This window comes from Muscardinus avellanarius, assembly GCF_963383645.1.
Source record: "Muscardinus avellanarius genome assembly, chromosome: 15".
NCBI classification, from domain to species: domain Eukaryota; kingdom Metazoa; phylum Chordata; class Mammalia; order Rodentia; family Gliridae; genus Muscardinus; species Muscardinus avellanarius.
Genome location: NC_137801.1, coordinates 69,052,236 through 69,075,245, shown reverse-complemented (window position 1 = coordinate 69,075,245; position 23,010 = coordinate 69,052,236). Strand labels below are relative to the sequence as shown.

At 53.1% G+C, this 23,010-nt stretch overlaps 1 protein-coding gene across 4 annotated transcripts; it reads left to right on the top strand.

The window, feature by feature from the left end:
* Nucleotides 1-4,353: 4,353 nt before the first annotated feature.
* On the top strand, nucleotides 4,354-22,868 carry RTKN (rhotekin; the record flags this gene model as incomplete). 4 transcript variants are annotated; one of them, XM_080711273.1, is made up of 12 exons in its annotated part: nucleotides 4,354-4,464; nucleotides 14,309-14,508; nucleotides 18,785-18,846; nucleotides 18,942-18,995; nucleotides 19,107-19,224; nucleotides 19,392-19,601; nucleotides 20,223-20,317; nucleotides 20,415-20,521; nucleotides 20,744-20,872; nucleotides 21,582-21,744; nucleotides 21,846-21,950; nucleotides 22,534-22,868. In XM_080711273.1, the coding sequence occupies 12 exons, from the start codon at nucleotides 4,354-4,356 to the stop codon at nucleotides 22,866-22,868; spliced, it is 1,689 nt and encodes a 562-aa protein (XP_080567399.1). The 4 variants fall into 4 exon arrangements, with proteins under 4 accessions (XP_080567399.1, XP_080567401.1, XP_080567400.1 ...); XM_080711275.1 differs by lacking the exon at nucleotides 22,534-22,868 and adding an exon at nucleotides 22,348-22,460; XM_080711274.1 differs by lacking the exon at nucleotides 4,354-4,464 and adding an exon at nucleotides 6,468-6,539.
* Nucleotides 22,869-23,010: the final 142 nt, after the last annotated feature.

The following is a 23,010-nucleotide window of genomic DNA, read 5'->3' as shown; positions in this document are numbered from 1 at the left end:
AAACTGCTGAACCTGGCTTCAAACTTGAGATCCTCTAGTCTCGGCCTCCTAAATATTGGAATTTATAGGTGTGCACCACTATACCCAGCTTGATCTTTGCTTTAATGTAATTTATTTAGTTGTAAGTTTTCGTCATTTACTTTGTAATTAAAGCAGTGTTTAACAGCTAACAGGCACAGTTTTGAAAAACTTTAGCTAGTATGTCTCATAAACTTCCTTCTCCTTCTCCTTCTTCTTGTGGTGCTGGGAATTGAACCCAGGGGGCTTCTACTTCTGAGCTACACCCCCAGCCCTATTATTTTATTTTTTAATTTGAAAACAGTCTCCCTAAGTTGATGCAAGCTTCACTGAATTGCTGAGACTGGCTCTGTGTGTGTGTGTGTGTGTGTGTGTGTGTGTGTGTGTGTGTGTGTGTGTTTCCAGGTATGATTTATTTTCTCTTTTTCCTTTCCTCCCCCCCCCCGCAAGTACTGGGGATGGAACCCGGGGCATTCTACCTCCAAGCTATTCCCCCAGCCCTTTCTTTCTTTCTTTCTTTCTTTCTTTCTTTCTTTCTTTCTTTCTTTCTTTCTTTCTTTCTTTCTTTTTTGGTGGTACTGGGGTTCCTGGAAACCCTTCTACCTCCGGGCTACACTCCCAGACCTATTTTATATTTTTATTTGGCAACAGGGACTCTTAAGCCAGCGCGGCTGGCTTCAAACCCACGCGATTCTCCTGTCTCTGCCTCCCAAACGTGGGGATTACAAGCCTGCACCACCACGCCCGGCTTTTATTCTTTATTTTGAAACAAGATCTCACTAAGTTGTGGAGGGCCTCACTAAGTAGCTGAGGCTGTCCGAGAACCGCGATCCTCTGGCCTCAGCCTCCCAAATGCTGGGATTACAAGAGTGTGCCAACACATTGGCTTCCTTTTTTTTTCTGTGGTAATGGGGATTGAACCCAGGGGCATTCTACCTTGGAGCTACACTGCCAGCCCTATTTTAATTTTGAAACATAGTCTCGCTAGGTTGATGAGTCTCACTACTTGCTGAGGTTGTCCTTGAACCTGTGATCCTCCTATCTCAGCCTCCCAAATACTAGGATTATAGGTGTGTGCCATCATGCCCAGTGAGTACTATTTCATTTGGGAAAGGGGAGGGGGCTGTTGCTTAAAAACAAGCATTTGAAATGAACTGTTTGGGTCCAATTGGGTAGTTCCTCTTAGTCATACATTCTCAAAATTTGTTTCTCAGCCGGCGTGGTAGCGCACGCTTGTAATCCCCGCTCTTGGGAGGCTGAGACAGGAGGATCGCACAGGTTCGAAGCCAGCCTCAGCTACTGAGTGAGGCTCTCAGCAACTTAGTGAGACCCTGTTTCCAAATAAAATATAAAATAGGTCTGGGAGTGTAGCCCAGAGGTAGAAAGCCCCTGGGTTCCACCCCCAGTACCACCAAAAAACAGAAACAACAAAACAAAACAAACCCTTGTTTCTTTTGTTCCTTTACATCCCTGGTGTTTGTGGAGCCCTTGCTGTGCACCAGGTACCAGGGAAAGAACCATGGAAGGACAGACTGGCCTTCCCTGCAGAGCTTACAGTTTAGAGGAGTGACAAGTGATATTTGAAGAAATTAAGAAACCACGGTTTCCCCTTCCTTCCCCTCATCGATCCTTTGAGGTTTGTCTTAGATGTTATAGACTTTATAAACATTTTTTTTTTTTTAGTACTCAGAATTGAACCCAAGGGCGTTGATACCCTCAGACCCCTCCCCTTTGGGTTGGTTTGTTTTTTAAATCTTGAAACAGAGTCTCGCTAAGTGCTGAGGCTGCCCTCAAACCTGTATCTCAGCCTCCCAAGTGTTGGGATCACAGGCGTGTGCCACCACGCCCAGTTTATAAAATCTTTTGATCTGCCTGTCCTACTGACTAGAGAACTTCCTTCTTCATGTATATTGTGGGTGTAGAGGCTGTTTGCATCACCCATTCCCTCACCTTCTATTAGTAGTAGTAGTACCTGGAATATTCTTTGGGAAATAATCTCTTCCTCCCCTCCTCTCTCCTTCCCAGCTTGCTGGGCTTCAGCTGGTCTCCAGGAGCACACAGGTGACTCATCCGGGCGACTGGCTCAGTGGCTGGTTCATGTCTGGCCAAGGCTCTGGCTTCGGTGATTGGCTTGGGGCGTATGACTTGTTTCAGATGGCTCACAGAGAATCCCAGACATGTGCAAGGACCTCAAAAAACAGATGTTCTCTTTTGAGCTGAATTTAAGCCCCAAGAGATGTAGACTGAGAAATTTTGGCAGTAATTTTGCTATTTCATGAAGAAGGAGGCCAATGTAGAGGAAAATAGAATCAGGTGCTGGAAAGAGGATCCTTCTGACACTCAGTGCTTGGAACAAGCCCTCCCTAGAGCTTGATCCCTGGACATTTCAGTTCTTTTTTTGTTAAATAACTTTAAATCTACTTTTCAAGTATTTTGTTTTTGCAGTACTGGGGATGGAACCCAGGGGCATTCCACCTCCAAGCGACAATCCCAGCCCTATTTTTTATTCTTTATTTTGAAAAAGGGTCCCACTGAGTTGCAAAGGACCTCACTAAGTAGCTGAGGCTGTCTGGGAACCGGGATCCCCTATCTCAGCCTCCCAAGTGCTGAGATTACAAGTGTGCGTCACCACGCTACTTTTCCAAAAGAATATTGAGTAATTTGCCATGGCACAGGAGGTCCAACTTGGACTCCCTAAGAGCTAAAGGTTGGCTCTGGCTTCAGCCCACCCGCCATATACGAACCCCACCTTCTCTCAGGTTCTCTGCAGTAAGCTCTGAAGCCTCCTGCAGAACTCTCTAGGAAAGGAATACTCTTCCATTCCTTTCTGTCCCACTGGGCTCTCTGGGGTAGAAGAGGAAATTTTTTTTGTACAAGCAAAGAGTGTTAACCCTGTCTCAACCACCCAGCAAGGGTGTCATGAGGTCGTAAAAGCCCTCACCCTCCCAAGGCACTTTTGGTCCTGGACCAGGAGGCTGAGGCTACTGGTGGCCCATCCAGGGACAAGGGTACTGCACCTGTCCATTTGTCTCTGCAGTTCTACTTACAGGGCACTTGCCTTGTGCCAGGCACCAAGCAGGGTATCTTAGACTCACTCTTACCGTGATCCTCACAGCAACTTGAGGAGTAGCAATAAATATAGTCTCCCCATCGAATAGATGAGAAAACTGAAGTTCAGAAAGTTTGATGACAACCGGGCGTGGTGCTGCAAGCTTGTAATCCCTGCGCTCGGGAGGCTGAGACGGGAGGATCACAAAGGTTCGAAGCCAGCCTCAGCTACTGAGTGAGGCTCTCAGCAACTTAGTGAGACCCTGTTTCCAAATAAAATATAAAATGGGTCTGGGAGTATAGCCCTGAGGTAGAAAGCCCCTGGGTCCCACTCCCAGTAACACCAAAAAACAAAACAAAACAAAACAAAACAAAACAAAACAAAACAAAACTGGGTTTTGTTCAAGTTCAATGACTGGGCCAAGGATCCCTGGCTAGTCAGTGAAGAAACGGGATGCCTGACACACAGAAACACCCTTTTTTGCGGGTCTGGGGATGGAACCCTGGGGCATTTGACCTCAGAGCTACACCCCCTGCTCTATTTTTTATTCTTTTTTTTTTTTTTTTTTTGCGGGTCTGGGGATGAAACCCAGAGGCATTCGACCTCCGAGCTACACCCACTGCCCTGTTTTTTTCTTCTTTCTTTTGAAACCGGGTCTCACTGAGTTGCAGAGGGCCTCACTAAGTAGCTGAGGCTGTCCTCCAGTCTCAGCCTCCCGAATGTTGGGATTACAAGCCTGGCCAACAAGCCCGGCTAGAAACACACCCCTTTGCGAATCATGGGTCCTACGGATGAAAGCTTAAAGAAGAGAGAGTCCAAGAAGGGACATTTGGAACTGTAGGAAGAGGACATGGTCGAAGTCTCCAGAGGCGGCCTGGGGGCGACTGAGCTACAGCCTGAGTGTGCGAGGCGTGATGGTCCCTGTGAACAAGGGATTTTCCACTCTCAGAGGCTCTGGCTTGACAGGTGGGGGCGGCCGGCGGGGCGGGGCTTCACCTGGGCCCGCCCACGCCCAGGTGAGGGCCCGCGACCTGGGCGGGAGAGGAGGATGCGCCCACGCCGCGCTTGTAAGGTGTACTGTGTTCCTGGCTCTGGGGCTGCCGGGCCAGGCTTGCTCGGCGCCGGGTCCTGGCCCGGCGAGCCGGCCGGCCTCTGCGGGGGTGGGGGAGCAGGGTGCCGCGCCCTGCCCGGCCTAGGTGTCGCCCCGGGGGCGGGGTTTGGGAGCCAGGCAGCTGGAGATTCCCGGTTAGACTGGCGCGCGGGGCGGCGAGGTCCGGGGCACCAGCATGTTCTCCCGAAACCACCGGAGCCGGGTCACCGTGGCCAGGGGCTCCGCCCTGGAGATGGAATTCAAACGCGGCCGCTTTCGCCTTAGCCTCTTCAGCGACCCGCCCGAGGTGAGAGATCGCGTCGCCGCCTCGCCCTTCCCAGGCCCCCGGGCAGCCCGGCTCGGCGAGGGCGGGACGGCGCGGGCCGTCCACACTGGCCCAAAAGTAAGGTGCGGGCCGTCTGCGCATTAACCGACCGCATCGGTGCTGCCCGCACACGTTCCCTGCCCTGGTCGGGATGATGTGCCTTGCCTGGAAAAACTCCACGTTGGGCTCCGTTTGAGGGGATCCAGGCTCGAGGTGATCGGACACAGCCTCATCTGGGCATCCCCCGGCCCAGGGCGCTGGGCAGCCAGGCGGGCCCGGAGCGCGCACCCGACTCTTGGCGTGGGCGCCCGCTGGGTCCCCGCGGCCAGCCTCATCCCACACCCGTTCTGAACTGCTGGGCCAGCTTCGTCTGAAGCCCTCCCTAAAGTTCTCTGTGTGTGGGTGGGGCGGGGGGTTATCTCTTTTAACTCTTTGGGGGCTATTTCCCCTACCCAAACTTTCCGCCTCCGTTCCTGGGGCCTAAAAGGAATCCTGTCTCCAGGCTAAGTTTCTTCTCGGGTCCGTCCACCCTTCTGTGATTTGTGGGCCTCTGAGCCCTACCTGCAACTCCCAGAGAGGCTGGAGGGGTGCGGCTGAGCCCGGACCCAGAGGGCTCCCAGCCACCTCAAAGACGCTTAGGTTCCCAAGGTCAGCCTCTCGCTGGCTTCAAGGAGAGCCCAGTTCCAAGCTCCCCTACCCTCTCGGGCCTGCAAAGGGTTAACCGGCGGTGGGCCACCCTCCGGGCCCCCCCTCCCTCCCGCCTGGGATTCCAGGCCTGGCTTCTGCCCTCTCTCTCCAGACTGCCCATAACAAAGGCCCTTTCACACCCGCGCGCGCCCCGGTGTCCCCGGCCTGCCCTGAGTCAGAAGCTGGTGACTTGGGGAGAGGGCCTTTTTGCCTCCCCCCGCCCCGCTGCAGCCAGTGGGTCTGAGGAGCACGCGTGGGGAGGTATGGGGGAGTTAGGGGCGAGGCCAAGGATCAGGAGGAGGGGCCTGTGAGTTGGGGCCGCCCCTGGATCAGCCAGGCCTTCGGGCCGGTGCGGAGGAGTGGGGCGGAGCCGCGGGGCAGGCTGGCGGCCGAGGAGAGAGTGACTCCGTGGGCTGGATGGGGGGGGGGGGGGACGACGCTGCAGCTGGCTGGGACTCGGGGCTGGTTTCCTGTCTGGAAGGGAAGGGGCCCGCAGAGGGGAGTGGGGGCAGCAGCAGACAGGCACACCCCTACTTTTCCCCTTGCCTCTCCTCCCTTCTGCTGGAAAAGCGAGGTAATTGTGAGCCCAGGGTGGGGCGGGCTGGATGGGGGCCCGAGTTGGAAGGGGTGACCCTGGGATCTGGGCTGCAGTACCGACTCATCTCTTTGTCCCACTGCCTGGGTTCACGTCCCCTCAAGTCCCCACTTCTATGACTGATTCTCCTAACTTTGTCAAACTAAGCCGTGAACCCCTTTCCGAGAGAGCGCCCACCTCCCCAAACCAACCCCAGGACTCCGCAGAGCCTGCAGGAGGCGTCCCTGCCCCCTGCCAGCTGTGCCTGCCCCTCACCGCCCTCGCTGCACACAGATTCTCAGTCCCCCAGGCCAGGGATGTGGGCGGGGGCGGGGGAGGGGCCCGAGAGGGAATGAAAGGGCCTTTTTCTTCCACAGCTGGGAGAACAGCTGCCACCCAGGCAAGGCTGGACACTGTGTGCCCAGAGTCCCTTCTGCAGCTGGTCGTCCCACTAATCCTCACCTTGCTTTCCTTCCCTCTCCTGCCTGGCTCCCGCCACAGCCTTGGAACAGCCAGCCATAGGCAAGGAAAATTTGTCTCCGCGGCCAGAAAGGTCTAAGAGGAGTGCAGAGGGATGGGAGCAGCCTCTGCCCTCCGTGCCTGAGAGCTAGTTGCCTTTCTCAAGACCAGGGAGCGGTGGGCAGAGGAACTGTGGGACAGCGTGGTGCCCGCCTGCCCCCCTCTGGAGGGGCTTTCAAGGGAAAGGGCTCAGGGGGGCACAGAGATGCAGGACAGATTGCGCATCCTGGAGGATCTGAATATGCTCTACATCCGGCAGATGGCTCTCAGCCTGGAGGTAATGCCCTACCCCTGGAGTACGGACTTCCTCTGCTTGCAGCTCAGCCCATCTCAGGCTTGCCCATCCTTGCTGGGGCTGGGGGAGGCCTGCCCAAAGTGGGGAGAGGGACAGGTGGCGCTTTTTGCCATGCACTGCGTGGGGCTTGTGGACCCCAGTCTCTTTCTGCTGATAGATCATCAGCTTGACAGCAGGGTCTTCACACGTATTTTTGGAAGCACTGTGGGTGGGTTTTGATGTATGTTCTGGGGACTCCTTTTATGTATGGGAATAAAGAAAAGGGTTCAGTGTAAGAGAGGTTTGGCATGAAAGATGCAGTCCCACTGGAAAAGAGAAAGAAGATGCTGGGACGGGAATAAGGATTCTGCTGGAAGCCAGGCATGGTGGTGCACACCTGGAATCCTAGTACTTGGGAGGCTCAGACAGGAAGATCACAGGTTCAAAACCAGCCTCAGCAACTTAGCAAGGTTCTCAGCAACTCAACAAGACCCTGTTTTCAAATAAAAACTACAGTAGGGTTGGAGGTGCAGTTCAGAGGTAGAATACCCTGGGTTCAATCCTAAGCGCCACATAAAAAAAAAATTCTTCTGGCCCTAAAGATACTAGAGAGCTATTTATTCAATTTTAATTCATAAATATATTTACACACATACTATGTGCCGGGGCTGGGAGGTAGCTAAGTGGCAAAGCACCTGCTTTGCAGGTAGGGTGCTCTGAGTTCCATTCCTGGCTTCAAAAAGACAAAAAAAAAAAAAAAAGACCCCCTTAAAAAAAATAAGCTAAGAACACATAGTATGTGTGCCAAATTTCTTTCTAGATCATGGGATACCTCAGAAAACAAGTTAGGAAAGGTCTATTTTAGTGGGGGAACAGATAATAAACTTGCAAACTTAAATAATATCATGCCAGGCATGGTGGGATTACAGGCATGCAATCCCAGTATTTGGGAGACTGACACAGCAGGATCACAGGTTCAAGACCAGCCTCAGCAACTTAAGTGAGACTCTCAACAACCTAGCAAGACCCTGTTTCCAAAAATATAAAAAGAAGCCGGGTATGGTGATGCACACTTTTAATCCCAGTACTTGAGAGGCTGAGACAGGAGAATCACAGATTCATGGCCAGCCTCGGCCGTTTAGGGCGGCCCTCTGCAACTTAGTGAAACCTGTTTCAAAATAAAAGAATACAGTGGGGCTGGGAAGGTAGCTCAGAGAGAGAGTGCTGTGCGGAGGTAGCATTGGTTGCAGAGGGAGACTTGACAGTGTGGATTGGAGGTGTGTTTTCAGAGGACACGGCAAGGGCAAAGGCCCTCAGATAAGGGTGACAGGTTTACGGAAGAGAAAGCAAGGCAGTGTGGTGGGAACACAGTAGCTGGAGATTAGCTGATGGGCAGGAGCTAGAGCATGCCGGGCCTTGAGGGACAGACAAGGCTCTTAGATTACATTCTGAGTATATTGTTGGCCTGTGCGAGGGTTTTGAGCAGAGGAACAATTGCATAGTTTTTCCTCCTGGTACTAGGAATGGTAGCCAGAGCCTCATGCCAGGCAAGTGTTCCGCTGTACCCCCAGCGTGTGTGTGTGTGTGAGTGTGTGTGTGTTACTGGGAACTGAACCTAAGATATACTCCCAGCCCTATCTTTTTTTTTTTTTTTTTTTTTTTTGAGACAGGGTCTCACTCAATTACTGAGAATCTTGCTGCATCGCTGAGGCTGGTCTCGAGCCGGTGATCCTCCTGTCTCAGCCTCTCGAGTCCTGGGATTGCGATGTGCACCACCATGGCCTGCTCACAGCATTTTAAAATTTTGAGATGGTGTCTTGCTAAGCTGCCCAGTCTGGCCGCGAACCTGGAATTGTCAAGCTTCTGCTTCTGCCTGGGGAGTAGCTAGAATTCCAAAGCATGTTCCACCATGCCCAGCCTTAGCCAGTATTTTAAAATGATAGCCGCTGTAGCTAGGTGGTGGTGTGGGGAGGGTTTTTTTGGGGGGGGGATGTTTGGCAAAAGAAAAAGCAAAAGACCCCCAGGATGATGGTGGTCACGTCATGGTCATAAGGGAGAGAGAACCTGGACGCATAAAATGCTCATGGTAGAGGAAGAGGAAGAAAGGGAATTTCAAATGATGGTGGTTGCTAGGTGCGGTGGTGCCACCTGTAATCCCAGCTACAAGGGAAACTGAGGCAAGAGGAAGAAGAGTTAGAGGTCAGCCTCTGCGACTTTATTTTTTATTTTGAGACAAAGTCTCAGCAGCTTAGTGAGGTTCTCAGCAATTTAGTGAGACCCTATTTCCAAATAAAATATAAAATAGGTCTGGGGTTCCATCCCGTTTCCCCCTACCCCCAAAAAATAGGGCTGGCGGTGTAGCTCGGAGGTAGAATGCCCCTGGGTTCAATCCCCAGTAACACACACACACACACACACACACACACACACACACACACAATTGCACGCGTGCTCTTTGCCCCACCCCGCCCCCAGTCCTTGGAGCACAGCGGGCCTTTCTAGCCAACCACTGTACTCTTTACTAGTGAGCCCACAAGTGGCCCAGGAATCTTTCTCAGCTCAACTTTGGCGTGGATTGCGCAGGCGAGGTCCTTTACACATGCCAGCCAGATGCAGGAATTTGGTCTGGTTTCAGCTGCACCAGGAGGAGATGATTGAATTTGTTTGGCTAGGGAGAGTCCCTTTTTTTCTGTTTTGCAGAAAGGTGCCCGAGGAACCTGTTGGGATTCTAACGTTACCTCATTGCCTTGTGGCTTTTTTTTTTTTTTTTTTTTTGGTATGGGGGATTGAACCCAGGAGTGTTCTACCTCCAAGCTACACCCCAGCCCTTTTAATTTTTTGTAAATTTTGAAACAGGGTCTCACTGAATTGCTGAGGGACTCACTAAATTGCTGGGGCTGGCTGGCCTCCAACCCATGAACCTCCTGTCTGAGCCTCCCAAATACTGAGAATACAAGTGTGTGCCACGGAGCCCAGCTGTTATAGAGGTTTTATTGGACGGAGCTGGTCTAGGTGTAGAAAGGTTTAAATTCTGCATCCTCCCTCAACAATGTGACTTTTCTCCATGGGAGACTTGCTCAAAACCTGGGACATAGGAGGGGCTTAGTTTTCATGTTAGTTATTCTCCTTGAGTCATAACCCCAGGGGCTGCCGTTTCCTCTCTCCACCAAGTTCAGTGGGTTCTCAAAAGATAGATGTCTCAGGAAATGACAAGAAGTCCTGGAAGAACCCACTACCAAGAAGCCTTTCTGGAGTGGGCAATTTTCCTCGCACGTAAAGGGGAGATGAGAGGATTTTTTGGTTTTGTTTTTGTTTTTGGGTTTGGGTACTAAGGATGGATCCCTGCGGCATTCTCCTTCAGAGCTCCACTCTCAGCCCTATTTTTATTCTTTAATTTGAAACAGGGTCTCACTGAGTTGCAAAGGGGCTCACTAAGTAGCTGAGGCTGTCCGCATTGGCGATCCTCCTGTCTCAGCCTCCCGAAGGCTGGGATTACAAGCGTGCGCCACCACGCCTGGCTTGAAAGTTTTTTAGGTACACACTAGGCCCAGGAAGAGGCTAAACCTTCCCATTTAATCCTCAAACAATGTTGTGAAGGAGGTGGGACACTCCCCAAGCTACAAACCGAGGCTCTGGAGGTTCAAGGCTCACAGCTGGTCGAGTCCCCAAGCCCGAATTGGAATTCAGCCCTGGTGGAGATTTTGGAGGAAAGGAAGGCGGGGAGCAGCGGAGCCCTGGGCCCGCGGAGTGTGCGGGGCTTCTTCCTCTCGGTGACTCATCCTCCTTCAGCCCCGTGGGATCTGACCCAGGTCCGCTGACGCTCACTCCGGGCCCTTTCCCAGGAGAGGCCAGGGGAAATGCGGCCACTTGGGAACAGGGCGTGCGTGGTGGGGAGGAAGTAACAGGCAACCACCCCTGGGGTGGGGATTTGGGGGTGAAGACAAGTGCCTGCAGCCTGGGGAGGGCTCTGAGATGCGCTACCCCCAAAATCTGGGCGTCGGTTTTTTAGGGCGCCAGTGGGTGTGGCCACGGGGGGGTGGCGGGCAGATGGGGGCGGTGTCTTGGCCCCCAGTCCAGCCTATCCATGCAGGGCCCAGCTGCCCCTCTCGGACCCCAGTCTTCCCACGGTGCACACCCCGCCACCTGCAAGGGGTCACCTTGGGAGGAAACCACGGCACGGGAGGGGCCTCCCGAGGGCCCGAGACCTTCAAGGGAGCAGAGGGCGCTCCCTGAGCCCCCCCCCCCCACCACCACAGGGTCTTCGAGGTGGCGACGCCCAGAGCTGGCGCCCAGCTGGCCCAGGCTCTCCCGGGCCCCTCGGCCGTTCTCGCGGCAATTGGGAGCTGATGTCACCGGCGCCCCGAGTGCCGCTGCGGGCGGAGGCGGTACGCCGCGCCGCCCGGTCCCGCCGGCTCCTCGCGGCCCTCTGGCCCCACCGACCCCGGTCCTGGTGCCGCCGCGGGGACCCCGCGCGCAGCCCCGCACGCGCAATGGCCCGGGCTGGGGAAGGCTGCGTGAGTGCGGGGGCTGACTGGGGCAGTGAGGCTGGCCAGGGGGGAGCTGAGCTTGACGATGCCGCCCGAGCCCCCTCCCTCCTCCTTGGCTTTCCCCCTCTTTGTGGGATTCGTGGTAGAAGCTGGGTGGGTGCGGAGGTTGGCCAGCGGCGAAGCTTTAGCAGAGAGAGGACCCTGGTGCAGACGGACAAGGCGAGGCTGGGAGGAGCTGTGCAGTCTGGGAGGGCTTCCTGGAGGAGGGGGCCTGGGGCCCGGGTTGGCCTACTTTGGAAAGGTAACAGGTAGACGGTGGCTGAAGAGCGACGGGACCCTGGCCTAGCACAGTGGCTCAGAAAATAGATACTGAAAGAGGAGTTTGTGGGCAGGCCAGGCTAGGCTTTTGTTAAGAGGGAACTTAGGGTGTCTGGGTCTGGGCTATGTGGGGGCTAGAGCCGCCAGGGACACATGCAGGAGCGCAGGTGTGGAGAGGCAGGCTTGGGGGTGTCACACCTGTCCCCTCTTCCCCTGGGTGGCTTCACCTGCCTCGGCTGCTGAACCAGTGTGTCTGATGACTGGCTGAGTTTTCTACTTCTAGGGCCTCCTCGGCCAGGAGCAGATGTGGTCTGTGTGGTGTGTGTCGATGCCATGACACGGCATTGTGAGCAGCCAGTAACGTCTTCATCTTTCGTCTTCCAGCTGGGTCTTAAATCCCTGCGTGGCACAGGGATGCTCCGGTGTTCGTGGGGTGAACTGTTCTGCTGCCTAAGTAACATCATTAAAATAGGCATCCCTACCATCCAGGCGGGCGTGTGCCAGGCCCTGAGCTGAGGGCTTTTTACACGCCCGTCTCACCGAATCCTCGCAGCCCTAGGATGCGGGGGACTCTTCATCTCTGTGTTACAGATGGGGAAACAGGGAGGTTGAGCAAGTCGCCCAGTGCGATGCAGTCTTCCAGGTCCAATGGACTGTTTCCTTTTGCTCTGTGGCCACAGGATTCCCTTTTCTGAGCAAATGATAACGGAAATCACGCTTCCTCTCGCAGTGCGTCCCCTCTGCTGCGCATGCACGGTCTGTCGGGGTCGCTCCCTCCTGGACCACCGACATCCCGTTCCCACCCCTTGCCACCGACCTTGCCTCCCGAGCTCAGAGGGCCAGGGGTGGCGGGTGCCCTACTTTGAATTATCTATGGGGTTTTGCGGAGCACAGGTGAACTCTGTACGCAGTATACTTCCCCTCTACTGCTTCCGTAAAACTGCTTTCCAGGCCCCAAATATGCATACAGGTATATGCAAATATATACATACACATACACATTTATTTACACATATGTATAGATGGATCATGCACAAATGGTAGCGTGTATAATATTGTTCTACTTTCTCTTCTCACATGTTTTCTGGAAGTTGCTTCTTATCTGTACACAGATGTCTACCACAGTCATTTTCTGTGGGTGTTTGTGTGGTACTGGGGATGGAGCCCAGGGGCATTCTACTCCCAAGCTACACCCCAGCCCTATTTTTTATTTTTATTTTGAAACAGGGTCTCCCTAGCTTGATGAGGGTCTCATTTCTTGCTGAGGCTGCCCTCAAACCTGCGATCCTCCTGTCTCAGCCTCCCAAGTACTGGGATTACAGGCACACACCATCTCACCTGGCTTACCATAGTACTTGATGTCTGGCATTGCATGGCAATTACATGGCATAGATGTGCTTTAAACTTATTTAACCAGTGCCCTGTTGAAGAGCTTTTAGTTTTGTGTTTAAAACAACACTTATTGAATATTTCTATACTTACAATTTTGCTTAGTTATTTATGTATATATGTATATATACATATATATACATACATATATAACATATATATATATAATATATATATATATATATATATATATATATATATATATACTGTATCTGTAGGATAAACTGCTAGATGTTGGTTAGTTATATCAAATGGTGCATGAATTTTTAGGTTTCATAGATTTTTCCAAATTGTGTTAAACGATACAGAGGAATTTATACTCCCAACCATTAAATGCATGAAGATATCTGTATTTGGGGCGTGTGTATAGGGGGTACAGGAAATTGAACCCAGGGGCACTTTACCTGTGAGCTACACCCTCTTCCCTATTTTATTTTTTTATTTTTAAACAGGGTCTAAGTTGCTGAGGGCCTTGATAAGTTGCTGAGGCTGGCCTTGAACCTTCGATCTTCCTTTCTCAGCCTCCCAAATACTCCCAATTACATCTGTGCATCACCACACCTAGTTAGGACATCTTTTTTTTTTTTTTTAACAAGGCTTTTCTGGTTATTTTTGGGCAGCTGAGGTTGGGACCCAATGCTTTTTTCTTTTTTCTTTCAGGTACTGGGGATTGAACCCAGGGGCATTCAATCCTCTGAACTACACAGCCCCACAACCCTATTTATTTGTTTGTTTATTTGTTTGTTTGTTTTTTGCAGTACTGGTGATGAAACCCAGGGCCATTCTACCTCTCAGCTACACTCCCAGACCTTTTTTTTTTTTTTTTTTGGTGGTACTGGGGTTCCTGGAAGCCCTTCTATTCCTCCGGGCTACACTTCCAGACCTATTTTTAATATTTTTTTATTTGGAAACAGGGTGTCTTAAGCCAGCAAGGCTGGCTTCAAACCTGCGCTATCCTCTTGTCTCCGCCTCCCAAGCACGGGGATTATAAGCATGCGCCACCATGCCCGGCCCAGACCTATTTTTTAAAAAATATTTTTATTTGGAAACAGGGTGTCTTAAGCCAGCAAGGCTGGCTTCGAACCTGCGCGATCCTCCTGTCTCCACCTTCCAAGAGCAGGGATTACAAAGCGTGCTCCACCACACCCGGCTATTTTTAAATTTATTGTTTATTTATTTATTTAGTGGTACTGAGGAGGAAACCCAGGGGCATTCTACCTCTGACTTACACCCCCAGCCCTATTGTTTATCCTTTATTTTGAAACAGGGTCTCACTGAGTTGCAAAGGGCCTCACTAAGTACGAGGCTGTCTGTGAACCATGATCCTCCTGTCTCAGCCTCCCAAATGCTGGGATTACTAGTGTGCCCACTATGCCTAGTTCTTAGACTTTATTTTTGAAACAGGGTCTTTCTAAGTAGCAGAGGCCGGCCAAGAATCTGCGGTCCTCTTGTCTAACACATGCTCTTGAATCGCCTAAAACATCAGTTTATCTGTTTCCCCTGGGGGCTGGGGGTGGGGGTGCTGGAGCCTGCTCCCCGACTGACATTTCCTTTCACCTTTCGCCTGACCCTGGCTAGGACACAGAGTTGCAGAGGAAGCTGGACCATGAGATCCGGATGAGGGAAGGGGCCTGCAAGCTGCTGGCGGCCTGTTCCCAGCGAGAGCAAGCTCTGGAGGCCACCAAGAGCCTGCTGGTGTGCAATAGCCGCATCCTTAGCTACATGGGCGAGCTGCAGCGGCGCAAGGAGGCCCAGGTGCTGGGGAAGACAGGCCGGCGGTGAGCAAGGGGAGGCCATGCCTCAGCGGGAGCAGGCGGCTTTACGGGTGGTGGTCTCGTGGCATGTGCGGATGTGGAGTGTGGACCACCCTGCAGATCACCTCCTCACAAAGCCCATCGGGGGCCTGGAAAGAGACCCTGCTGATTTATCACTGCCTCGTGTCACCCAGGGGAGCTGGGGATGGAATCAGAAAAGCTGATGTGTCTAGTGGAAGCTGGCAATCTGATAGCATGTAATGCAAAAACACTAATTTGCTAAGCCCTGCCTGTGATCTGATAAGTGTGGCTGGCTTCTGGAAAAGTAATTTTCTCCAAGCCAGTTCGACAAATGGCCAATTTGTTGAATGGCCAATTTGGCACAATTGACAATAGTTTGTTGTACCTGGGCTTCACTAGCAAAGGCAGGCATTGGGATAATTAAAAACCACTTTAGCCGGGCATGGTGATGCATGCTTGTGATCCCAGTTCTTGGGAGGCTGAGACAGGAGGATCGCAGGTTCAAAGCCAGCCTCAGCAACTTAGTGAGGTCCTCTGCAACATAGTGAGACCCTGTTTCCAAATAAAAAATAAAATAGGTTTGGAGGTGTAGCTTAGGGGTAGAATGCCCCTAGGTTCCATCCCCAGTATCACACACACACACACACACACACACACACACACACACACACACCCCTCCTATAGAAAACCAATTATAAGCATGATGGCACAGGCCTGTAATTTCATTACTTGGGAGGCTGAGATAGGAGGATCATAGGTCCGTGACCAGTCTCAGCAATTTATCGAGATTCTCAGTAACCCAGTGAGACCGTTTCCAAACAAAAAAAATTTTTTTTTTTTTTTTTTTTGGTGGTACTGGGGTTCCTGGAAGCCCTTCTACCTCGGGGCTATACTCCCAGACCTATTTTTACATTTTCATTTTGGAAACAGGGTCTCCTAAGCCAGCGTGCGGCTGGCTTCGAACCTGCGCGATCCTCCTGTCTCCGCCTCCCAAGCGCGGGGATTACAAGCGTGCGCCACCACGGCCGGCAAACAAAAATATTTTTAAAAAGGGGGCTGAGGGTGTAGCTCAGAGGCAGAATGTCCCTGGGTTCAACCCCTAGTACCATCAATAAGTAAGTAAGTAAATAAATAAATAAATAATCACTTAAGGGACCCAGGGTGATGGCACATGCTTGTAATCCCAGTACTTGGCTAAGACAGGAGAATCACAGGTTCAAGGCCAGGCTGGGAGTGTAGCTTGGAGGTAGAATGCCCCTGGGTTTATAAGTAAGTAAATAAATAAGCAAACAAATAAACAAATAAGAGAAAGCCTACCCATTCATATAAATCAGATTGTGCGTTCTAAAGCTTCTGGATGTGAAACACAAGCCACGATGACCCTGGACTCTGCTGACATGACTAATCTACCAAGAAATGGCTCAGGTGATGCTGGGGTTAAACTGAAAAATCAGAGAAGGCCGGGCGTGGTGGCGCACACTTGTAATCTCAGCGCTTGGGAGGCTGAGACAGGAGGATCGCGCAGATTCAAAGCCAGACTCAGCTGCTTAGTGAGGCTTACAGCAACTTAGTGAGACCCTGTTTTCAAATAAAATATATACAACAGGTTGGTCTGGGAGGGTAGCCCGGAGGTAGAAAGCCCCTGGGTTCCATGACCAGTACCACCAATAAATAAAAATAAATAAATAAATAATTAAGTCAGAGAAGATATTTGGTAGTTGATCATTGTAAGAACTGGCCATTTTGGTAAGCTAGCCTGTTGGAGAGTTGGCTTCTGAGAGTGTGGCCTGCTTGCCTCACCAAGGCTACAAGGGGAGGGGGTTCCAGCCCCTCACTGGCATGGTGCCCATCCCAGCCACGAGTGCCAATGCCAGGCGAGGTTGTCAGGAGCTCACCCACGAAGCCAATGGAAGAAAACGACTCACTCTACAGCTGTCCCCCACCCCGCAGTTGGGGGACGGCTTCTGCCAGGGCTGCCTCCTGGGGGGGCACCCACAGACGGCCCTGCCTGTCACCACACAGCCCGCTCAGGGAGACCTGCAGTGTGCCCAAGCCCCTCACGGCGAACACGCCGCCCTTAGCACCCAGTCATTTGGCTGAAGACCTGGTTAGTGAGGAATTTTATTAGCCATTGTAAATAAGCATGGGACAAACTGCTGTCACCTTAGGAAAAGGACACACGCTTAGTGAATCTCAGTGAGAGGTGCAGAGAGGAGGATGCTGTGTGTATGGGACCCTGCTGTGGGGGTCTGAGGGACTTGGGGCACTGGGGAGGTGTAGCAAATGTGGCCAGGAGGGTGAAGGAGAACAAAGAAAGGGAAAGGGAGCCGGGCATGGTGACGCACGCTTGTAATCCCAGCATTTGGGAGGCTGAGACAGGAGGATCATGGTTCGCGGACAGCCTCAGCTACTTAGTGAGGCCCTTTGCAACTCAGTGAGACCCTGTTTCAAAATAAAGAATAAAAAAAAATAGGGCAGGGGGTGTAGCTCAGAGGTAGAATGCCACTGGGTTCCATCCCCAGGGGAAAGGGGTGGTGGAGAAATCTTTAGTCAATAGAACACAAATGTTCCCTACTTGGGTTTTTTTCCTTTCATCAGACATTGGTCAATTGATCCATCTATTGTCTCAAACAGGGTGTGGTGGCACATGCTTGTAATCCCAGTACTTGGGAGGCTGAGACAGGAGGATTATAGGTTCAAGACCAGCCTCAGCAACTTAACGAGACTCTCAGCAACCTAGCCAGACTCTTCCAAAAAAAGAAAACATTTTAAAAGGGGGTCTGGGAGTGTAGCTTGCTTCTGGGTTCACTTCCCAGTAATACACACACACACACACACACACACACACACACCACCACCACCACCAACAACAACAACAACAACAACAAAAACCAAACTAAGCCAGCTGTACTGGTGTACACTTATAATTCCAGTACTTGGGAGACAGAAACAGGAGAATAGCCGATTTGAAACCAACCTCAGAAACTCTTAGCAACCTAGCAAGACCCTGTTTTCAAACAAAAATAAAAAGGAGCCGGGCGTGGTGGCGCACGCTTGTAATCCCAGCATTTGGGAGGCAGAGACAGGAGGATTGTGCAGGTTCAAAGCCAGCCTCCCTGGCTCAAGAGACCCTGTTTCCAAATAAAATATAAAAACAGGTCTGGGAGTATAGCCCGGAGGTAGAAGGGTTCCATTCCCAGTACCACCAAAAAGAAAAAAGAAAAAAAAAGCCCATCTACCCTTTGCCGGGCGTGGTGGCGCACGCTTATAATCCCCTTGCTTGGGAGGCAGAGACAGGAGATAGCGCAGGTTCGAAGCCAGTCTCGCTGGCTTAAGAGACCCTGTTTCCAAATAAAAATATAAAAAATAGGTCTGGGAGTATAGCCCAGAGAAGGGTTTCCAGGAACCCCAGCACCACCAAAATAAATAAATAAATAAATAAATAAATAAATAATAAATAAATAAAAAATAAATAAAAATTAAAAATTAAAAAATAAATACATAAAAATAAAAAAATAAAAAATAAATAAAAAGGGCTGGGATGTAGCTTGGAGGTAGAATGTCTCTGGGTTCAATCCTCAGCACACCCCTCCACAACAAACAAACGCCCCAAACTATTGTTTGGCTGGCCCACTGCCCTCTTATGTAAAAGACAAATGAGCAGCCTTCCAATTGTTAAAGGAAAGCTGGCAAACCTCTCCACGCCTGAGAGCCCTTGACAGGCCGCCTCTCTGTGGGCACCTGTCCTCTCAAGGCCCCCTCGTCCCTGGGAGGAGCCTGTAGATGGTTCTTGGAGGAGGAGAAATCATGATCTTGTGCACCACACGTGAGCTACCATGGCTCCAGTGTCCCTAAACCCCGCAAACCTCTGGAACCTGTCAACAATGCCCCTTCATAGTAACCACAGCTCCACACTGTCAGCCTGTCTTAGACACCCGAGGGCTGAACCCCTGGGCCCAAGGAGTTCCTAGAGCCTTTGGGAAGTCAGAGCAAGGGGGAAGAGTGTGTAGCAGCCGGGCGTGGTGGTGCACCCTTGTAATCCCCGCGCTTGGGAGGCTGAGACAGGAGGATCCCACAGGTTCGAAGCCAGCCTCAGCTACTTAGTGAGGCTTTCAGCAACCTAGTGAGACCCTGTTTCCAAAGAAAATAGAAAATAGGTCTGGGAGTATAGCTTGGAGGTAGAAAGTCTCTGGGTTCCACCCCAGTACCACCAAAAAAAAAAAAAAAAAAAAAAAAGAGTGTGTAGCAGCCAGGCCAAGATGTTGTAATCTACCCACAGGCCTTCGGATAGCAGGTCGCCCGCTGAGCGCTCCCCCTGCCGTGGCCGGGTCTGCATCTCCGGTAAGAAGCGCAGCTGCCCCAGCTGCTGGCACCCCTGCCTGGCCACGTGATCCCCTGCCTGTCTCAATACCCATTTCTACCCCTCTGCCCCTTAGACCTCCGGATCCCACTCATGTGGAAGGATACTGAATATTTCAAGAACAAGGGAGGTGAGTTCTGCCCCTGGGATGAATTTAAGAGACTGTGTCTGAGACTGGCGACCCTTGGAGGTCACTTAAAAACACCACCACCAACAAACCAGCTTTGTCCTTTGGCCCCAGACCTCCACCGCTGGGCTGTATTCCTACTGCTGCAGCTCGGGGAACAGATTGAGGACACAGAGATGATCCTGGTGGACAGGACGCTCACGGACATCTCCTTTCAGAACACTGTGCTCTTGTGAGTCTCTACCCCCACGGCGCCCTCCTTTCTCCATTCTACTTTAATTTCCCGCGAGGTGAGGAGGCCCAGGGAGATGCCTACCTGGACTTCCCCGTGAAGCTGTCCGGTTTGTACATCGCCCCACCCCTGTGCCTCCCTGGACCACTCTCCTCTTCCTCCTGCAGCACGGAGGCAGGGCCAGACTTTGAACTTCGGCTGGAGCTGTATGGCGCCTGTGTGGAAGAAGAGGGGGCCCTGGCTGGTGCCCCCAAGAGGCTTGCCACCAAGCTCAGCAGCTCCCTGGGTCGTTCTTCCGGAAGGCGTGTCCGGGCTTCCCTGGACAGTGCAGGGGGCTCAGGGAGCAGTCCCATCCTGCTCCCCACTCCTGCTGTGGGGTAAGGTTCAACACTCCCCCGCTGCCCTCAGCCACTGTGTCCTGCCACGGCTGTGACCTTTGAGCCATGCTGAGCTTGCAAAAGTCGCTTTGCACTGCCGCAGGGCGTGCAGATGGGCATGAATGAGCAGTGGCCACGCAGCCGGGAGGCTGTGACCTTAGAGCTACGCCCAAGGCAGGCCACAGGACTGCAGGGAGTAGGGAGAGTTAGGCTCTGGCGTCTTAACTTTTTAGCAGCTGCAAATACATGTGAATAATTAGCTCTGTAGCTGGAGCAGGGTAGCCTGGGTCCTGTGATGGTGCCTAGAGACCTGGAGGCCCCTTTATGGAATCACGAGGCCTCTCAGGAGCCAGAAATCATCCTAACCTCTCTAAACCTCCAGCTGCTTCATCTCTTAACTACAGAATGCTGCCAAGCTCCCTGTCAAGGGAATACAGTGCAATAACATATAAACCACAGGTCCTGGCACTAAGCAGGCCAATGCGTGTTCATTCCTGAGTCCGGGTGGGAAGGCAAGCGAGTGTTCTATGGGGCAGCCTAACGCCAGGGCCGCCCTGCTCAGCCCTTTCAACTCCTGAGGTCTCACACCCCTCCTTATTGGGCGATACTCCCCTCCCCCAGGGGCCCTCGTTACCACCTCTTGGCGCACACCACACTCTCTCTGGCGGCTGTGCAAGATGGGTTCCGCACCCATGACCTCACCCTGGCCAATCACGGTATGTGTATGCATGGGGATGCTGGTGATGGTAAGAGGGGCCGTGGGATAGACCCCTTCTTCTTCCCCACCTCACCCTGCACTTCCTCCTCCCCCAGAGGAGAACCCTGCCTGGCTGCCCCTTTATGGTAGCGTGTGTTGCCGCCTGGCAGCTCAGCCTCTCTGCATGACTCAGCCCACTGCAAGTGGTACCCTCAGGGTGCAGGTGAGGGGGCCCTGAGGAGGGGGCGGAGGCAGGAGAGAGCTGGGTTGCTTAGGAACCAAAAGGCTATTGGAAAAGGGAGATGTGGGTGGAGGAAGGGGCTACAGCAGGGTGAGGAGGGGAGCAGACAGGAGGGTGGGTGGAAGGGGCAGGTGGGCAGTGGGGGCCTAGGAAGAAGGGTGCTGGGGAGTGACTTCCCCAGGAAACACTGAGTCACGTATGCAGCAAGCTGGAGAGCCACAGAACGGTACGAGGGTGCACGGGGTCCTCAAAGGAACAAACCTCTTCTGTTACCGGCGACCTGAAGACGCAGATGTGGGGGAAGAGCCGCTGTTTACAATTGCCATCAACAAGGTAATGGGTCCCCTGGCGATGAGGCCACCAGGGGCCTGGCCCCCGGAGGGTGGGCCCAGACCTTAGAGACAGGGGAGGCTGGCTGGCCCCCTGCCCCTAATGGTACCATACTCTGCTTTGGGGCCAGGGATACTGAGGGTCCATATTCCCCTGGACCAGTGTCCCCGGCAAAGTCCCCTTTATTCACCGCCCTCGGCCCCTGACAAGCCTTACCGAGTTCTACTGCCAGTTTAGGGCCTCCCATCTTCCTTCCCCTACTCTCCTCAGATTCCAATTACTAACTACCTTACCACTGGCTTTTTTCCCTCCTCTCTGGTCCAGTTGCCCTTCTTTGCTCCTAGCCTGTCTGTTGGCTTTCCCGCCTGTGTATGCAGTGCTGGGGACCAAATCCAGGGCCCTGTGCGTGCTGGCGAGGGTGCTCCCACTGAGCCACGTTCCCAATCCCCTGCCGATGTTTTGGAAGCATTGAGGGGCCTGGGGCCTCAGCCCCCTTGCCCACCTCTGTGCCTTCCCTGCCCTGCTCAGTCCCTTTTTCCCAGCATCCTTTTTTTGCCGCTCTTTCCCATTTTGGTCAGGAGGCAATTGAGGGCTCAGGGAAAGCCCCACAAGCACCTCCTTCGAAGGCAGGGGTCAGCAAGGCTGCCTGATGTCACTGGGGTGTGCCATGACCTAGGCCGAGGTGGAGGCAGCCCTCTTCTTTCTCCTGCAGGAGACTCGAGTCCGGGCGGGAGACCAGGCCCCAGGGCGGCCCTTCACCCTCAGCATCAGCAACCAGTACGGGGATGACGAGGTGGCACACACCCTTCAGACCGAGAGCCGGGAAGCCCTGCAGAGCTGGATGGAGGCGCTGTGGCAGCTATTCTTTGACATGAGTAAGCAAGGAGAGGCCTGGGTGGAACCTCTGGGAGGGACTGAGGTTCCTTATCTTTATCACGGAAGGGGGACCCCTCTCCCATCGCGGCTCTTCCTGCAGGCCAGTGGAAGCAGTGCTGTGACGAAATCATGAAAATCGAAACTCCTGCTCCCCGGAGGCCGCCCCAAGCCCTGGCCAAGCAGGGCTCCCTGTACCATGAGATGGGTGAGTGAGAGGAAAGTGCACTGGGGAACCCGGGGGGAAGGGGGATAGGGGACTCCAAGGGAACCCAGAAAGTGGAAACAGAGGGAAAAAGCACACTTTGGGCCAAGGCAGATGTCCAGGGCCCCAAGTCCTGCCTGTTGTATCCCCTTCTCCTCTCCGATTCTTCTTAGGACTGCCTTCACCAAAGTTCACACCAACCCCCAAAGAACCAGATTCATTTCATGGACTTCTTTCCTAATTTCTTCTTTTCTGTTTCCCTTTCTGCATGCGGATTCCTGTCTCTTCCTCTGACCCCTCACTTGCCTGGTACCGCTTCCATTTCTCTCCTCTCCCTTGACTTCTTCACCCACTTCTGCTCCTCTCTCCCTCCCATGCGCCCGCACCCTGCGCCCCGCAGTGTTATCAGAGCCTGTGGCCCCTGGAGGCCCTGGTGAGGGGCTGCTCCTGCAGGACAATGCGATCTCCGCTGAGATCCGAGCTCTGCTTTCCTCCTATTACAGTGACAGGTGATGGTCAGGGCTGCGCAGGCCTGGGGCCTGAGCTCTGACGAGCCCCTCCCCTCAACCCCTTCCTGGTGCCACAGCTATTGAGCCGCTGGACGACATCGCAGCGGTGACAGACATCCTGGCCCAGCGGGAGGGCGCGAGGCTGGAGACGCCCCCACCCTGGCTAGCAATGTTTACCGATCAGCCTGCCCTGCATAGCCCCTGCTCGCCTGCCTCAGTGGCCCCAGTCCCAGCCTGGACCCAGCCCCTGCCCTGGGGGAGACCCCGAACCTTTTCCCTGGATGCTGTCCCCCCAGACCACTCCCCTGGGGCTTCTCGCTTGGTGGCCCCCCTGCCCCCACAGCGGTCCCCACGCAACAGAGGCCTCTGCAGCAAAAGCTCGCTCCGCACTTGGCTCCAGTCACCAGTGTGAGAGCAAACGGCGCTGGCGACCGGATCCGGCCAGAAAAGAAAATGACCCACGTGCAGTGGGCCCTAGGGGCAGCGCTGTCCATAGCAAGTTGGCCAGCCCGGCCTCCTCTTCCGCTGATGAACTTCGAGTAGGCTGGGGAGGG